This window comes from Podarcis melisellensis (assembly GCF_964234715.1).
Source record: "Podarcis melisellensis genome assembly, chromosome: 1".
Taxonomy (NCBI): domain Eukaryota; kingdom Metazoa; phylum Chordata; class Lepidosauria; order Squamata; family Lacertidae; genus Podarcis; species Podarcis melisellensis.
Window position 1 is genome coordinate 9,137,805 of NC_138528.1, and position 17,898 is coordinate 9,155,702.

Sequence of the window (17,898 nt, forward strand, 5' to 3'; positions counted from 1 at the left end):
GAGAGGTGACGGTAGTTTTCCTTGCTGCAACCCCTTTGCCGGGTTGCTGCACTGTGGGAACCACCGCCTGAGGCTTCGTTTGGCTCTGGCTGGGCTTTCTGCCTTTGGCTCAGAGGGGCTCAGAAGTTGAACATAAAATCCATTATTTTGGCTGCTGATCTCTTATTTTGGAGGCTGCTGGTTCCTTATTTTCAAATCTGTAAGTTGACAGCTATGGTAATGGCCTGCTCCACAGAGGGCCTTTATTCCAGATTCTTCTGGATCCACCCACAATCAGTTCCGCCCCCCCCCTCTGTCAGAATGTGAATCCCCTGACAGACTACCCTCAAGGGATCTCACCCCCTGGCAGAAATAAGGTTGCCTGCATCCATCCTCCCATGTAACATCTTGTTAGAACAGGTTGTACACTGTAATCACTTTTTTTTGGGCAATATTTTTGACAGCAGTCCTTGCCTTTGTTTTGCAAACTTTCTGATTGCCCCCAATACTATCTAACCACATCAATGAAACAAATAGATTCTGCTAAGGTTTCATGCTCCCGTGTTTCGTTCTGGATGCTGTAGTTTGAGCAGTTCGTAATAAATGCGTCCAAAGAAGTGCAAGAACCCTTGCAATTGCTTCAACGTGTAGGAATGTTCATTGCAATCCCTCCCAGGCAGCTGCCTTTTCTATGACGCTCTGTTAAATGGAAAAGGTTTGGGCAGTTGCAACCCTAATACATTATTCCACTCGCTAATGCTAAACAGATATTCCTTTCTTCTCCCTCTCCCTCAGAGGACTCGGGCTGGCCAGTCTTCTCATGACGGCTTAGCAATTTCCTCCTGCGGTGTGGAACTTACCACGTTCGCCTTCTCCAAAGTTAGCAACCCAATAATCCAGCAAGCGAGGTTCTTCCAACTGATGAGAATAGAACACAAAAGCCAGCAGGGGAAGTTCTGCTTAATTTGGCTCCCTGGATTCACAGCTTCAGGGTCTGTGGTTTGCAGAGGAACATGTGACACCAACCTCTCTCTTCCTCCCTTCTTCCCATAGTTCCTAGCATCGCATCTAAAGAATGCCCAAAGCATGCATGCTCCAAACTGCAGAGAGAAATTTAGCCTTGCAGAGCAGATAACTCCAGCCCACTGCCCACTACAACCCAGCACCTTGGACAGCGTGCTGACCATTAGAACATAAGAAGGGGCAATCGAACATTAGGGAAGGGGGCTCAGACTCAGGTGGAATCTACACATTTATTAAAAAATGCTGTGAAAATGCTTTTTTAAAAATTAAAAACCGTTTTTAAAAATATATTGAATCTGTCATTAGCTCACCATTGCCATCTTGTGTCACATTCATATAATGCACAGCGGGTGGCGCTGTGGTCTAAACCACAGAGCCTAGGACTTGCCAATCAGAAGGTCGTTCGAATCCCCGCAACGGGGTGAGCTCCCATTGCTCGGTCCCTGCTCCTGCCAACCTAGCAGTTGGAAAGCATGTCAAAGTGCAAGTAGATAAATAGGTATCGCTCCGGCGGGAAGGTAAACGGTGTTTCCGTGTGCCGTTCTGGTTCACCAGAAGCGGCTTAGTCATGCTGGCCACATGACCCGGAAGCTGTACGCCGGTTCCCTTGGCCAATAAAGCGAGATGAGCGCCTCAACCCCAAAGTCATCCGTGACTGGACTTAACGGTCAGGGGTCCCTTTACCTTTACTAGCTGAGTGCTCAGTATGACCTTCCAGTTTGATTGGGTCTCGCAATTAGGAGGCAGCTGTGCTTCTACTTAATATATATGTGTATTTATTTATTTGCAAAATCTATACACCGATTGGTTTTTGTAAAAACAAACAAACAAACAAACCTCAAAGTGGTTTACAAAGAGAACAAAACAATAGAATTATATGCAAAAAACCATAACAGTTAATCTTTTGATCATTCAAAACATAAAATCAACAATAAACTAACAACAGGATTAAAACATACATCCACATTCTACACATGTGGATAGGCTTGTCTAAACAAAAATGTTTTTAACAGGTGCCAAAAAGAGTACAGTGAAGGTTCCTGCTTGACTTCAATAGGCAGGGAGTTCCAGAGGAACTAAAATATTGGTTTCTTATGTTTGAATGGGTGTTACATGGCACCTTTAACAGTGCCAGTTCCGTGATCGAAGAAATCAAGTGGGCATATGTTGGGTATGGCGATCTTGCAGGCAAACTGAACCCATTTTTTTTAATAGGGTTGAGGGTGATTCCACCTCCCAGCTGAAACAATATAGGAGCTTTATATCCATGGAGCTTTATGCTATCCTAGGGTTGCCATATTTTGAAGAGCAAAAAAAAAGACACATTTGCTCCCCTGCTTTTAACTACAGATCGTTATGACAACTATCATTTAAAATACGCCTACTATATGTAGGCTATAGACCAGGGGTCAGCAAACTTTTTCAGCAGGGGGCTGGTCCACTGTCCCTCAGACCTTGTGGGGAGCCGGACTATATTTTGCGGGGGGGAGGAGAATGAATGAATTCCTATGCCCCACAAATAACCAAGAGATGCATTTTAAATAAAAGCACACATTCTGCTCATGTAAATTAATGCTTTCAGCAAAATAATAATAACAATAATTTAAGATGCTTCTCTGTTGTGATTCTCTGCTGCAGACAAGTTTAGCCGGGTGCCTTAGATCGAAGTCTAATGCAGTAGAAAAAGTTTCTTGGGTTACTGCAAACAAAAAAAACCCCAAGCTAAAAAATCCTTTTTTTGCCAAATTTTGTGCCAAATTTGCACCCAGACGTGGAAAAGAGGATGTGTCCTGGAAAAGGAGGACATATTTCTTGCCCAGCACTGAGCCTCTCCGCAGAACCAGAGCACAGAGGCCATTTCATACAGCAAAGAAATAAGAGCGAGCAATCCAGGAAAGGGAACGAATTCTAGTTCCTCCAGAAGCACAGGGGAGGTATCTGAAGATGAATGGGAGCCAGTGTTTCCGTTGTCATGGCGACAGGCAAGAAGCAGAGACAGGCCTTAGGCTGGCTGTGCTTTGCCCTTTTCAGAGAGAAGGCGAGTGATGCCAAGCCGGACTAGAGATCTCAGGTGCATCACCTAAGCGAGCCTTGAAGCAAAGTCTCCCAGAGGCTGATGTGTCAGGAAGGAGATGGTGAAAGTTAAGAGAATGACAAAGCCAAACGGATAGGTACCCAAAAGAGCTGGAGGGGAAAGGGGAGAGAAAACAAAGCGATCAAAAGAGGAAGGAAATTTTGGGAGCTGTAGTTTGTTGAGGGGGAATAATAGTTAGGAGACCCTGTATTCTCCCTCATAGAGCTCCCGGGGAAGAGGGACTGATTGTTAAACCACTCTGGGACTTATAGCTCTGTGAGCGGGACTTGGGGTCTCTTAACATCCAATGACACTTCCCAGAATCCTTTAGGGGAAGCCATACTTGTTTAAAGTTACATGAGTAACTTTAACATGAGGAAGCTTAACCTGAGTCCACAGTGTGATGCAACAGCAAAAAAGCTAACTCTATTTTAGGCTGCATCAACCAAACTATAGTGTCCAGATCAAGGGAAGTAATAACCGCTCCCCGCTTAAAACGGGGGGGGGGGCGCCCTTTGCATGGACACGCGCAGCCCCTAGATCTGGAGCGGCCCCAACAGCATAGGCTTGGCTTTGCCTTCTCTCAGGTGGGATACCTGGAGATCTCCGCCTACCTCAGTCAGTTGTCCAATCCCACCTGGGGGAAGCGTTGCCAAGGAGACCAGGCCAGGTAGGGGAGGGATTACCTGCCCACACATGAGTAACTTTAACATGAGGAAGCTTAACCTGAGTCCACAGTGTGATGCAGCAGCAAAAAAGCTAACTCTATTTTAGGCTGCATCAACCAAAATATAGTGTCCAAATCAAGGGAAGTAATAGTACAACTCTAATCTGCCGTGGTAAACCAGAGTTCCCAGGGTTATTTGAGGCAAGCCATTCACTGTTTAAAGTGGTATGATACTGCTTTAAACAGTGTACAGTAAAAAGGTAAAGGACCACTAGATGGTTAAGTCCAGTCGAAGGCGACTATGGGGTTGCGGTGCTCATCTCACTTCCAGGCCGGCGTTTGTCCACAGACAGCTTTCCGGCTCATGTGGCCAGCATGACTAAACCACTTCTGGTGTAACAGAAGACCGTGACGGAAACCAGAGTGCATGGAAACACCATTTACCTTCCCGCTGCAGTGGTACCTATTTATCTATTTGCACTGGTTATCCAGTGATGGCCAAACTTGGCCCTCCAGCTGTTTTGGGACTACAACTCCCATCATCCCTAGCTAACAGAACCAGTGGTCAGGGATGATGGGAATTGTAGTCCCAAAACAGTTGGAGGGCCAAGTTTGGTTATGCTTTCAAACTGCTAGGTTGCTAGGGTTGCCATATTTCAACAAGTGAAAATCCGAACACAAAAGTTGTCGAGCTTTTTTGGGGGGGAACACTGCGGTATTCTGTGTATGGCATATGCAAATTCCAGGTGTTTGGCAACCCTAAGGTTGGCAGAAGCTGGGACAGAGCAACGGGAGCTTACTACCATTGAGTGGATTCAAACTGCCAACCTTCCGATCAAGAATGTGGCTCTCAAGTCAAGAATTCTTCTCCCTGCCCTATGACAATGTGGAGCAGGGAGCAAGCGAGATCACTCCAGTCAGGAGTGGGTGACGATTAACCCCTTGAAATTTCAGGTGCAGAGGAGCTATTTTCCCTGTTCCCAGTTCTATAGTGTTGTAGTCATGGTTTTAAAATTTGCCTCTCGGAACAGACTGTCACAACAAATAAGCTAAAAAAGGAACAACAGACTAAAAATGACTGCAGTGCAGCTTTAGAAAAAAGCCTCCCCAAACATTTTGCTATTGGAAACTTTATCTGTGAGCAAGACTTGAACCAGATGACTTACTGGGGAAAATTTCTTTCCCCCTTCCCTCCCCAGACGTAATGTATTGACTGGGGTGGTAATGCTGGTTTTCTTTTGCTTGTCATTAAGATCTGTTTCTCTTTTTCCTTGTTCCTTCTCTTTTGAATTATTGGCTCTGCTTGGCTCTTCTCCCCTTTTACATCTCCTGCCTGGGCCTGTTTTTCAATCTCACTGCCTGAAGTTGGATCCCATTGCTCTTTTCCTCTTCCTGAGAATGCAGCGGAGGCCTCATTCACACATAGCGCAAGGAGGCCACCTTAAACAACCATGGCTATGGTATACCTCCACAGTGCTACAATTCCCAACAGAGGAGCCAATAATGGATGCTGGGTTTTTGCTGACGTTTTTATGTATAAAGTGCTTCCCATCACATTTGCTTTTGGCAGATGACACAACCTTGATGGCAGAAAGTGAGGAGGAATTAAAGAACCTTTTAATGAGGGTGAAAGAGGAGAGCGCAAAATATGGTCTGACGCCCAACATCAAAAAAACGAAGATCATGGCCACTGGGCCCATCACCTCCTGGCAAATAGAAGGGGAAGAAATGGAGGCAGTGAGAGATTTTACTTTCTTGGGCTCCATGATCACTGCAGATTGTGACAGCAGCCACAAAATTAAAAGACACCTGCTTCTTGGGAGAAAAGCAATGACAAACCTAGACAGCATCTTAAAAAGCAGAGACATCACCTTGCTGACAAAGATCCGTATAGTCAAAGCTATGGTTTTCCCAGTAGTGATGTGTGGAAGTGAGAGCTGGACCATAAAGAAGGCTGATTGCCGAAGAATGGATGCTTTTGAATTATGGTGCTGGAGGAGACTCTTGAGAGTCCCATGGACTGCAAGAAGATCAAACCTATCCATTCTGAAGGAAATCACCCCTGAGTGCTCACTGGAAGGACAGATCCTGAAGCTGAGGCTGCAGTCCTTTGGCCACCTCATGAGAAGAGAAGACTCCATGGAAAAGACCCTGATGTTGAGGAAGATTGAGGGCACAAGGAGAAGGGGATGACAGAGGACAAAATGGTTGGACAGTGTTCTCGAAGCTATGAACATGAGTTTGACCAAGCTGTTGGAGTCAATGGAAGACAGGAGTGCCTGGCATGCTCTGGTCCATGGAGTCACGAAGAGCTGGACACAACTAAACAGTAACATCATAGGGATCGATGGTTCTTCCCAAATGACAGTGACTCAAAGAACACAGTAGGTGCTATTCAACTGAATTTTACTCAGAGCAGACTTACTGAAATGCATAGCCCTAACTTACTCACCTCTGTTGATTTCAGAGGGTCTACTCTGAGTAAAGTTGAGTACCACCTGCATGATATTCATGTGACTCATGACAGGATCAGTGGTTCCCACTGTGGGCAGTGTCCCCCTCTGTGGGGAGGGGGATTACCTGGGGAGAGTATTAAGAGGCAAGGGGGCACCGGGGGGAGCTGTAAATAACTATGACTCTGAAAAGTGGATATTACTGGATCAAGTCCATCATTTTAAATAGTTTTAACTGGATTTTGAATAAATGTGTAACCAGTGGTCACTGTTCTGAAATTTATTGTGTTTTTTATCTTCCTTGGTGGGTCATGCAAACTGCTATTTTGAATGATGCTTTTTAGGGGGTGGGGTAGGGGGCACTGGGCAGATCTGAAAAGATTTGGGGACCACCCATCAAGATGATTCAAGCATCACTTGGGGAGGGCAGAATTTGGGGTAGCATCTATGGTGTGTGTGTGTGTGTGTGTGTGTGTAATTAAATTTTTGGTTTTACAATTTAAAATACTCATTTAAACATCCTTAAAATATCAATGATTCCCCTCCTTCTCTTCCCAAAGTTCATTTTACATATCATAAAAATCCCTGCATATTTTACAAAAACTAAACCATGCAGTATTCCATTATTACATCCATCAAAACTTATTAGCACTGTTGAATTTATCTTAATGCTGCCCATGTTTTCAAGTATACACAATTTCCCCCATGTATTCAATAAATGTTTCCCAATCTTCTCTAAACATATGATCTTCTTGTTCTCTTATTCTCTATGTTAAATCTGCAAGCTGCGCATACTCCGTCAGCTTAAGTTGCCATTCTTCTTTGGTTCGGACCTCGCTCGTTTTCCATTTTGGGGCTAACAAAACATGGGCTGCAGTAGTGGTGTTAAGTTGTGGGCGAACCTATCAGACGACACAGCGATTCTTCCAAAGCAGCTCTTTATTTGTAAGCTGGAACAGAACTGAACTGAGGAGCTCAGTCAGCCTGCTTATATAGAGCTCTACTAGAATGTAACAGTAACCATTTTCTGTATCTAGCCAATCACTGAAGCCACTTTCGATCCTTCATTTGCATACAAACTATCCAATCACTGAACATCACTTTCGATCCTTCATTTGCATAACTATCTACAGTATCCCCCTGCTGGCCCAGGGTGAGAACTTCAGTACATAACAAGTGGCATACATAAATAACCTTTTTTTGTTGGTGTTGATCTTCAACTTGTTGTCACACTTCCTTTTTGTCTCAATTTACCACCTGCACACTGACGTGTGTCTCCACTGTTGCAGGGATCTGAAGCTGGATAACGTGTTGCTCGATCACGAGGGCCATTGCAAGCTGGCTGACTTTGGGATGTGTAAAGAAGGAATCCGCGACGGGGTCACCACGGCGACCTTCTGTGGAACTCCTGACTACATCGCCCCAGAGGTACAGGAAAGATGTCGCCAGGGCAAGAGCTTTGCTTTCTGAAACCCTGCATTTCCCCACCAGCCTCGGCTCGGCAGTGCAGAAATCGAGCTAGGCCAGGTTATGTGGCAGAATAAATGATTCCAAATTAGAAATATTTGCACAGTGTTTGTGAGGCGTTTGGATATATGCTTGCACAGGGTTTACATATGTAGTTGCCTCAAAGCCACGAGACTCTTCTGCATGCAGCATGGATGTTGTTCTGCCAACAGGACAACGGTTCTGTGCATGCACCCAGAAGCTCACCGCGTGCAGATAAAGCAGTGTGCATGAATAATGAACATCTGCAAATAGGAGTGCATGAGCTGATGTGGGGGGGGGGGGAACCCTACACAGTGTTTGTGCCTCAGCGAGGGCCAATATGTTCCCCATCAGAACAGTTGTGCCTTCGATGTCAAACGCCTTGGCTCCCGAACAAATTGGCTCCTGAACGATGGAAACCCAGAAGCAAGTGTTCCAGTTTTCGAACAATTTTCAGAAGCTGAACGTCTGGCACGGCTTCTGATTGGCTGCAAGATGCTCCTGCAGCCAATCAGAAGCTGCTCCCTGTTTAGGGTAGTTTTTAATATAATGCTGTATTGTTTTTAACACTCGATTGGGAGCCGCCCAGAGTAGCTGGGGAAACTCAGCCGGATAGGCGGGGTATTAATAATAATAATAATAATAATAATAATAATAATAATAATAATTAGCTGCAAGAGCCTAACATGGCTGCTCTTCTGGAAACAATTATGAAATCTCACTGGGCTTTGATCTGTGATCTTTCACATACACATGCCATCACTCAGCGTTGCAGTCCTCAACAGGCAGGGAATAAGAATGACGGGGTAGCATTGTTGATTCTGACTCCTGCTCATCTCACGGCAGATTTTACAAGAGATGCTGTATGGTCCCGACGTCGACTGGTGGGCAATGGGAGTGCTGCTCTACGAGATGCTCTGTGGCCACGCTCCCTTCGAAGCTGAAAACGAAGATGACCTCTTTGAGGCCATCCTTAAGGATGAAATCTCCTACCCGTCTTGGCTCCCAGAAGATGCTGTTTCAATTCTGAAGGCCGTATGTATACACTTGTCTTGTTTGCATAACTTCCCTCCGACTTACATCTTTTGCTAAACAGTAAGGGACGCGGGTGGCACTGTGGGTTAAACCACAGAGCCTAGGACTTGCCGATCAGAAGGTCGGCGGTTTGAACCCCCACGACGGGGTGAGCTCCCGTTGCTCTGTCCCAGCTCCTGCCCACCTAGCAGTTCGAAAGCACGTCAAAGTGCAAGTAGATAAATAGGTACCGCTCCAGTGGGAAGGTAAATGGTGTTTCTGTGTGCTGCTCTAGTTCTCCAGAAGCAGCTTAGTCATGCTGGCCACATGACCCAGAAGCTGTACGCCGGCTCCCTTGGCCAATAAAGCGAGATGAGCGCCGCAACCCCAGAGTCGGTCACAACTGGACCTAATGGTCAGGGGTTCCTTTACCTTTAAGAGTCGGTGGGAATTTTAAAATATCCCCGTTCACCCAGGTATTTGCAGAGGAGGGCAACCAAGACGATAAAGGGTCTGGAAACCAAGCCTGATGAGGAACGGTTGAGGGAGCTGGGGAGGTTTTGCTTCAAGAGAAGGCTGACAGATGATGGAACAGCCGTCTTCAAATATCTGAAGGGCTGTCACATGGAAGATGGAGCAAGCTGGTTTTCTGCTGCTCCAGAGGGTAGGATCCTAACCAATGGGTTCAAATGACAGAAAAGCAGATTCCAACTAAACATTAGGGAGAACTTTCCAATGGTAAGAGCTGTTCAGCGGCAGAACAGACTCCCCCAGAAGGTGGTGGGCTCTTCTTCCTTGGAGGTTTTTAAGCAGAGGTTGGATGGGCATCTGTCAGGGATGCTTTAGCTGAGATTCCTGTCTTGCAGGGGGTTAGACGACTCTCAGGGTCCCTTCCAATTCTACAATTTTCTATGATTCTGTGATTCTGTTACTGTTCCTGGCAACCTTGGAAATACCAGCTGTGGGGATATATGGCTGTTTTAAAATGTTCTCAGGTGTTGTCATTGTTTTGGTTCTTTAAAATTGCATTGTTTTGCTCCTTTGGTAGTTCATCTGGGCGAATGGACCATGGTTATACCAGTCTCAGTCTGTCCCCAGCCAACCCCACCTTCCTTGTTTACAACTGGTCAGGATGTGGCTCTCTGCCTGTGTCTCCACCTAATGCAGATCTTCCCTGCCTTTTGCCCTGTCGGTCTCAGTGGGGACAAACCACTACTGGGCAATAAATGTTGAGTTCACAAGTATTGTCTCTCACAGCTACCCAAAAGGGAAGTGGATGGCAGGAGGAGAAGCATAGAATTGGAAGGGACCAAGAGGATCACCTAGTCTAAGGTTACCAGATTTTTTTCAAAGAATCCTTGAAAAGGGGGGGGGGATCGGAATTTTTTTAAAAAATAAAATAAAGAAGTAATATCTTCTCTTCTGTGGTCTCCTCTGTCACACGGCCCTCCTCTGGGCCCTAGCCTGCTCTCTTGGAGTGCTAACCACCATGGAGTAGGCTCAGGGTCGGGCCTGGGCTCGGCCACGTGTCCTTGCCCTCCTGGTGCTCTCCTACCTCTCTTCCTCAGCAGTGGTGATGGCAATGGCGTGGCAAGGTCGGAGCTCCCCTCTTTTTTCTCCTTCCTCTTTCTCTCTCTTCCTTCTCCTTCTCCTCTCCTCCTTCTCCCTGCGTTGGCTCCAGGGTTTTTACTGGCCCCGGAGCGCCACTGGGCAGTCGGCCAGGTGGCCGGGCGCTCTCGCTCCCTGCTCAATTTGGGTCATGGGGGGCGGTCAGCGGTTCCCCCAGTTGACACGCTGGCGTCCCCGGTTCCCCTTTGGCAGTGGCAGCGGCAGCAGGAGTCTCAGCAGCCCGGAGCCAGCCTGGTAGCACAGTTCGCTCTGGCTGGCTTCAGGAGCAGCTTGCTGCCGTGGCGCCTGCCATTTTGCCTCACTGGAAGTCCCCATGTGATGTGTCTTGTGCTGTTGAACCAATCACGCAACATTCATTCCCTACTAATAAATCTACAACACTCAAAATATAAATCCAGGGACATTATATGAAATCCGGGGACATTCCAGGGACGGATTTTGTCCAGGGACAGATTTGTAAATCCAGAGACTGTCCCCGGGAAACGGGGACATCTGGTAACCATAGCCTAGTCCAACCCCCAGGAATGCAGGAATCTTTTGCCCAACATGGGACTCACAACCCTGAGATTAAGAGTCTTATGCTCCACCGACTGAGATATTCCCAAAGACAAGTCTCCAGTTCCAAGTTTGCTGTTCCTTGGAAGGCAATCTCCTTCCCTTGGGCAGCAGAGCTGTTTCCTCTTAGGAACCATCTGACTTTCTCCAGATTCCTCTTTGTGTGGAAGTCTTAGAAGGTCACTTCTCTTCCTGGAATGTTCCTGAGAACATTCTTTAGCAAGAAAGCGGCAGTGACCTATAATGCACAAGGGGGAAAACTGAGCAAGGTTCCCAAAATCCCTCCTTTGCTCCAGCTTCAGTTATTTGTTTCTGATGAACAATTTATTGTCAGCTTTCCAAGGCAAATAACATTTCCAAACAATAGAATAATCACTGGCCACTGTAAAAACAGGATGGTGGACTAGATCGGTGATAGGCCTGAGCCAACAGTTCTCTTCTTATGTTCTTATAAAAGAATCTGAACACCGATAGCCTACAAATCAATTTGGCTAACTTAGGGTTGCCATATTTCAAAATGTAAAAACCAGGACACCCTGAAAGTTCTTAAGCTTTTTTTTAATGAAGACCCCAAAATTGTTTTGGAGCTTTTTAAGGCATTTTTGGCACAATTTAACCCCCACTGCCAATTTTCCAGGACATTTGCCCGATTTCCGAAACATAATCCAGGACACCAATTTTGGAGGCAAATTCCAGGACACGTCCTCTAAAATCAGGACATATGGCAGCCCTAGGCTAATTTAACCCAACAACACTCTCCTCCCATCACACACAAACAAATCTTACTAAAGACAACCAACCATGATCTGGGCTCCCCAACCTCTCTCATTACCAAGGAAATGAGATATACAAACGAATAGAAAGAGAACCCACCCAAGTGATGCTGACATAACCCCCCAAAAAAACACACACACTAAGCAGAGAATGTAAGTTTTACCACCCCACCCCCTACCATGAGAGCCAGAGTGGTGTAGTGGTTAAGAGCGGTGGACTCGTAATCTGGTGAACCGGGTTCGCTTCCCCGCTCCTCCACATGCAGCTGCTGGGTGACCTTGGGCCAGTCACACTTCTCTGAAGTCTCTCAGCCCCACTCACCTCACAAAGTGTTTGTTGTGGGGGAGGAAGGGAAAGGAGATTGTTAGCCGCTTTGAGACTCCTTAAAGGGAGTGAAAGGCGGGATGTCAAATCCAAACTCTTCTTCTTCTTCTCCCCCTTCTCTCCCCTTTTTCCTCCTTCTTCCCAAACGATATTCTGTTCTCAACACTAATGTTTCATATAAAATGTAATTGATCTGTAGAAAGGACTCTACAACCTGAAAAAGAGGCAATGCATGTACAGTGGTACCTCGGGATGCGAATAGGATCCGTTCCAGAGCCCCATTCGCGTCCCAAACGGAACGTAAGACGCGATGGCACGTCTGTGCATGCGCAGGTCGTGTTTTGCTGCTTCCACGCATGCGTGTGACATCATTTTGAGCGTCTGAGCATGCACGAGCAGCGAAACCCGGAAGTAATGCGCTCTGTTCTGGGTTGCTGCGGAGCCAAATTTAGCTGGGAGAAATTCACATTTAAACCTAGTAGGAATTACCTCTCAGTAGGCCGTTGCAGAATTGGGCTGTTAACCATCTGCTTAGCTTATTTAAGCTGTTCCTAAGTTGAGTGGTAAAACAGCAACCTTTCGAAACTAGTAAGGGATATCTGCTTGGCAGAACAGAGTTCTTCATGCAGAGCAGATTTCACTAAGGGGAAATCTGATTAGGGATTTCTCAACAGGAAAAGGTACCAGGAAGGAGATCAAATCAGTCTGTGGTTTACAGTGTCAAAAAGGAGAGTTCTCACTGAGTCACAAGGGACAAAGTTTACGCTCTGGGCTGCAGATGGGAATTTCTGGTGTGAGCTGTTGCTGCTGCAAAGTTCACGTCCTGAATTTTGGGGAGCTCTTTTGGATTTTTGGATTTTGGAGAGCGAGATGGTCATGCCGGGAGATGGCAACTTGTCTTAGGGCACCTGGTACATTTTCCAGCAGAAATGGAACCCCAGGTCTGACTCCAGTTTATCTGTCTTCTTTTCCAACCACAAGCAAAGCACATAATGAGCAGCAATTTTCCCTGTTTCTCTCCACCCACTTTCCTTACATAATAATCAGATGAAATTGCTTACAGGACCTTCAGCCTCCAGCCCTGGGGCAACATGGAAGGAAGCCTTAATTAGAGTAATTGCTCTGTTTAAATAACTATTCTCTCTTTGTTTAAAGGCCAATGGATATTGGAGCGAACCTCTCTCCCCTTCTCCTGCCTTTCTCTTCCCTTCTGATCTAATTCATCCCTCATTCTTTCCGGCCATTCATTTAATGACTATCTCTCCCAGATATTTCTCCTTCTTCTTTATTTTACAAGGGCAATTAGATGGCAGATTCTGGCTCATCTCTCCTTTCCTAGCCGCTGCTTTTGTAACAAGGAATTTACAGCGCTTTGCTGAGGGCAGCAAGGGAAGCTAGTTTCCCACACACATATTTCTGCGAATTTTTTTACAAGGCACCATGAAACTTTTCACCAACGTCATTAAACCAGCATCAGACCCAGCATGCAAACCTACAATATCCAGAATTTTTATGGCAGTTTTGCAGAAGCTCAGGCTCAGGGGCGAAATGTGGCCCTCCACACCTCCCTATCTGGCCCTCGGGATCCTTCTCAGGCCACACCCCCTTCTACCCAGGCCATACAACCTAGTTTGCATCCTCCTTCGCTGTTTTTGCCTGGCTGGAATGTGTCCTTGAACTCTGGTAAGGTCTCTTCCTTGCCTGGGTGGAGGGCAGAGAGGAGCCTGTGTGGAAACTAGCTTTCTGTACAAAATTAACATTCATTGCTTTGCCAACTTTTGCATCTTGCCCTGCCCACAACTTGCACAGGAGTGGCCGTTGAGCCTAGAAGGAAAAGCAGGTCTCCAGCTGAAAAAGTCTCCCCACCCACTGGCTTAAAGTGATTACAAGCAGAGGGTTGGACTAGATGACCCTTGGTGTCCCTTCCCACTCTACACTCCTATGATTCTAATAACAGAAGTATTTAATTTGGTTCACAGACAGTATCTATTGGTCATCAATTGTCTTGGCAAACAGCAATGGTTTTTAATTCCTCCTGAACTCTAAATGTGAGGGGAGGGGAACAGGTGCACTTCATCAGGCAGGGCATTCCACAAATGGGGAGCCACCACCAAGAAGGCCCTGTCGCTCGTAGATGTCAGCAGGGCTTCCCCCAGCATCTCAAGATAAGCAAGGGAAAGACCCCCGTCAGAATTTCTGGAGGCTCACTGCCAGTCAGAGCAGACAGTTCTGAGTTACATGGGCCAAGGATACGGCAGCTTCCCATGTCTCTAATTAACAGGACCTGATAGTGGATGGCTAAGAGCATCACTTTCTTCCCAGCTAAACCTTTCTTCTTCTTTTTGCAGTTCATGACCAAGAACCCCAAAATGCGCCTCGGCAGCATTGCCCTGGGTGGAGAGAATGCTATCCTACTGCACCCATATTTTAAGGAATTGGATTGGGATCTGCTGAACCAGCGTCAGATAGAGCCGCCTTACCGTCCTCGAATTGTGAGTGTTTAGAATTTTCTCAAGTGTGCATGTACCTAGATACCATGCATTACATGAAAAAGTTCCCCGGATTCCACCCCTGGCAGGTACGGATTGAACCTGGTACCTTCTACATGCAAAGCGTAACCGCATTCACATCAATAACCTGGTTTGCTCATAACACCATACCACAGTTTACTGAACTATAATGATAATAATAATATCATAATAAATTTTTATTTATACCCTGCCCTTCCCGGTTCAAAAACCGGGCTCAGGGCGGCTAACAACAAATTTAAAACACTTAATTGTAAAAGCAGCATAAAGTACAGTATAAAAACATGAATAACAATAAAATTCAAAATTCAGAAATCAATTTAGGGGAAATACGCATTAGGTAATCCCCAGGGCTAGCTGGCTGAATTGGTCCTACTTGGGCCAGCAAGGCCAGGGGAGAATTAGCTGTGGGGTCTCAGAGCGGGTAATCTTCATAAAAGGGGAGGGGGAGGGACGGGAAGGGAAATAAAAGATCACGCTGAATTCAAATTAAAGGCCAGGCGGAATAGCTCTGTCTTACAGGCCCGACGGAAGGAGGTTAAATCCTGAGGGGCCCTAGTCTCATGGGACAGAGTATTCTACCAGGTCGGAGCCATCACTGAGAAAGCCCTGGCCCTGGTGGAGGATAGTCTGACTTCCTTAGGGCCCAGGACCTCTAAACTATGGTTATTCCTGGACCTTAAGGTCCTCTGCGGGGCAGACCAGGAGAGGCGGTCCCATAAATACGAGGGCCCTAAGTTTAATAACTGTGGGTTATTAAACGGTGGCTCAAAGTTATTGGTGAACCCTGCTCGGTAACTTAACAACGCTTTATTTGCTGCCAGCAAACTACAATCTGAAACTAGCGTTTGTTTACAAAACTTGGGTGTTACGTGTGAATCCAGCACTCTCAGTTAACCATGGTTTGCTTGGTCATCCCATCCCATCACCAAGTGACAAAACAAACATTGGAGAAAAAAGAACTGTTTGATAGTCTGTGGGACAACTTGTTAAGAAAACTATGGTTTAGCATTATGTACAAACCAGGCTAGTATGTTGTTTTCCTGGGATAAGCCTTTAATGTAATATTTTGGACTAGATGGTTGTTGGTATTTTGGGTTGGGTACACACTATACATTTAAAACACACGCCAAAAATTTAGGAACTGTCGTTTACCTATCATAGAGCTAGTATTCTCAACACTTTAAAAAAACTACAGTTCCCATGATCCTTTGGGAGAGATGTGTTTCAAATGTGCTTTATATGTCTGGTGTGTATGCAGCCATTTCTGTAATCCACTTTTGGGGTGCTTTTAACAAAAAAGCTGAATACAGCTAATTTCTGATATATAAGCCTAACAGATTGGACCCAAGCTTAAATTACTCACGCTTAGGTCCTATAGAAATCACTCTGTTAACTACCTTTTCACACTGATTTCTGTGTAGTGCAAGTACTTAGTGTGATGTAACAAACTTAGCCAGGATCCTGCCCAATTTTTACAAAATTACAATGCCAATTTTTCTAAATCCTCAAAATACTGAGAAACCAATGTGAATGTCACCCTTGTTAATAGGTGGGGGGGAGGGAGAGACCGAAAACCTAATATATTTGTTTTATATTTGCATATGACAGAAATCGAAAGAAGATGTGAGCAACTTCGATCCCGAATTTTTAAAAGAGGAGCCAATATTAACTCCCATTGAAGAAGGAATTCTTTCTATGATTAACCAAGACGAATTTAAAAACTTTTCTTACACAGACCCAGAACTAGAGTCTTCACCACATTTGCGGGCGTCTACTAGCCTCTCCCCCTGACAATGAGGAACAGTGGCAATTTAGGCTTTCCTGAAAATTTGTCCAGCTGGGAGATCGAAACCCGACAGCCTAATATTCATGCCTCACAGTCAAGAGAAGTACTGTTAGTTTAATATCGGAGCAGAGGTTCTGTCCTGGAATTTTTGAAGCAGCAAGAACAAATATTTATAGCAGGGCAACGAATCCCCTTCGGTAAATGGATGGTGTGGATGTGGGAAGAAGAAATAATTTGACCTTGTTGACTCGGGACAGCTGGCTGGGAAATCCGACTTTGCAGTGCGTCTGGCGAGTCACCAGAAGGGTGAAATGAACTCCGAGCCAGGCCAAGTTTTTATACCCCACTGATGTCCTGCAATTGCACCTTCCACAAAACAGGGGTAACAAAAAGAGGGGAGCCAATGACTGGGTCGAACTGCATCAAGAAAAACGTTGTGCATGGCATTACCTTGGTTAAAATTTTTATATAGTATACTGTTCTTCCTCCAAGGAAGAACGTTGTAGATCCCTCCTGGGCAAAAATGGGTCTCTGAAATGTTTCAGGCTTCCATCTGAAGAGATATTTCATTGCACAGATTGTCAAAAACATTTTTTTTAAAAATATCCTCCAGGCAAGGAAGTCTTCCATGGGATATAGGGCCAGATCCAGGCCCGGTTCTGATTTGTTGTATGCTAGTGGTAGCTCCAGATGGGATTGTACTGTCCTCATTTCCATCACGTGCGTCCTGTCAACTAAAAGGAGGATAAAACAGGTTTTCATATCTGCTCTGAGAAAGAGAGAGGAGGAGGAGGCGGCGGAGAGAATGAATCTTCCTTGCTGAGTTGGGGTAAAAGTTTGTCACTGTTGTTAACAGAGTAAGACCACCTGCTACCTCTCTGTGTTAGAGACTTCCGATTGTGCCACAATTTGTAGGCGCAGGTCCATGCTTTCCAGCCATGTGTCAAGAGCAGGGTAGGTTTTTTTTTCTCCCGATGCTTTCCTCGGGAAACCTGGTTGTGTACTGCTGCATCTGAGAAAACGCCAATCCACAGCAAACCCAGTTGACTTTTATTGTGATTCACAATGGGACAAAAACAAAACAAAACCCTGCTTAGACCCATGCCTACAGAGTCTGGATGAGCCCTTCCTAACCGTAAGATGAGAGGGAATTTATTTCCTGTGTTTTTCAAATAACCAAGATGACCTGGGGCTTCCTAAGTATTTTCTTCTCCCATCCTCAGTGCTTCCTCTCCTGTTTAAAACAGACTGTGTAAAGTACTCTCTGCCTTTTACCTCAAAGAGGATTTTTACCCTGATTCCCTTGAAAAATATATATAGATGTTTTCTTCAGGGCTCATTAAAAACAGAAGAAGAAAAAACGGAAACCAAAATGGTGGTCCCTCAAATTATTTCGGCACTGGTGGCATGACCTTTCTGCCAGGCACTAAGCTTACAACTCAGGACCACATTTTGGGACAAAGCAGGGAAATTTCACACAAGCGGAAGACGAGGTTCTTAAGCCACAACTGCTTGGTTCTCAACGTGCTTCTGCATACCACTTGTGGGGAATCAGAAGGGGGGGGGGTGTTGCAGGCTTCCAGTGGGTTGGTTGGCTAGCT

General features: G+C 45.7%; 1 protein-coding gene across 4 annotated transcripts in view; it reads left to right on the forward strand.

Annotated features, from left to right (window-relative positions):
- The window catches only part of PRKCH (protein kinase C eta), a 102,098-nt gene extending 84,428 nt beyond the window's left edge, over positions 1-17,670 (forward strand). Inside the window, exons 11-16 of one of the 4 annotated variants that reach the window (XR_014168334.1) lie at positions 7,486-7,624; positions 8,531-8,719; positions 14,329-14,472; positions 16,120-16,814; positions 16,988-17,017; positions 17,052-17,670. Coding sequence is in view for 1 of the 4 variants with exons in the window: in XM_081911460.1 (XP_081767586.1) it covers positions 7,486-7,624; positions 8,531-8,719; positions 14,329-14,472; positions 16,120-16,302 (655 nt within the window). In the remaining 3 variants the exon portion in view is untranslated. Of the gene's footprint in view, positions 1-7,485; positions 7,625-8,530; positions 8,720-14,328; positions 14,473-16,119 lie in introns of all 4 variants that reach the window. The other 3 variants (XR_014168332.1, XR_014168333.1, XM_081911460.1) reach the window with 3 other exon arrangements.
- Positions 17,671-17,898: the final 228 nt, after the last annotated feature.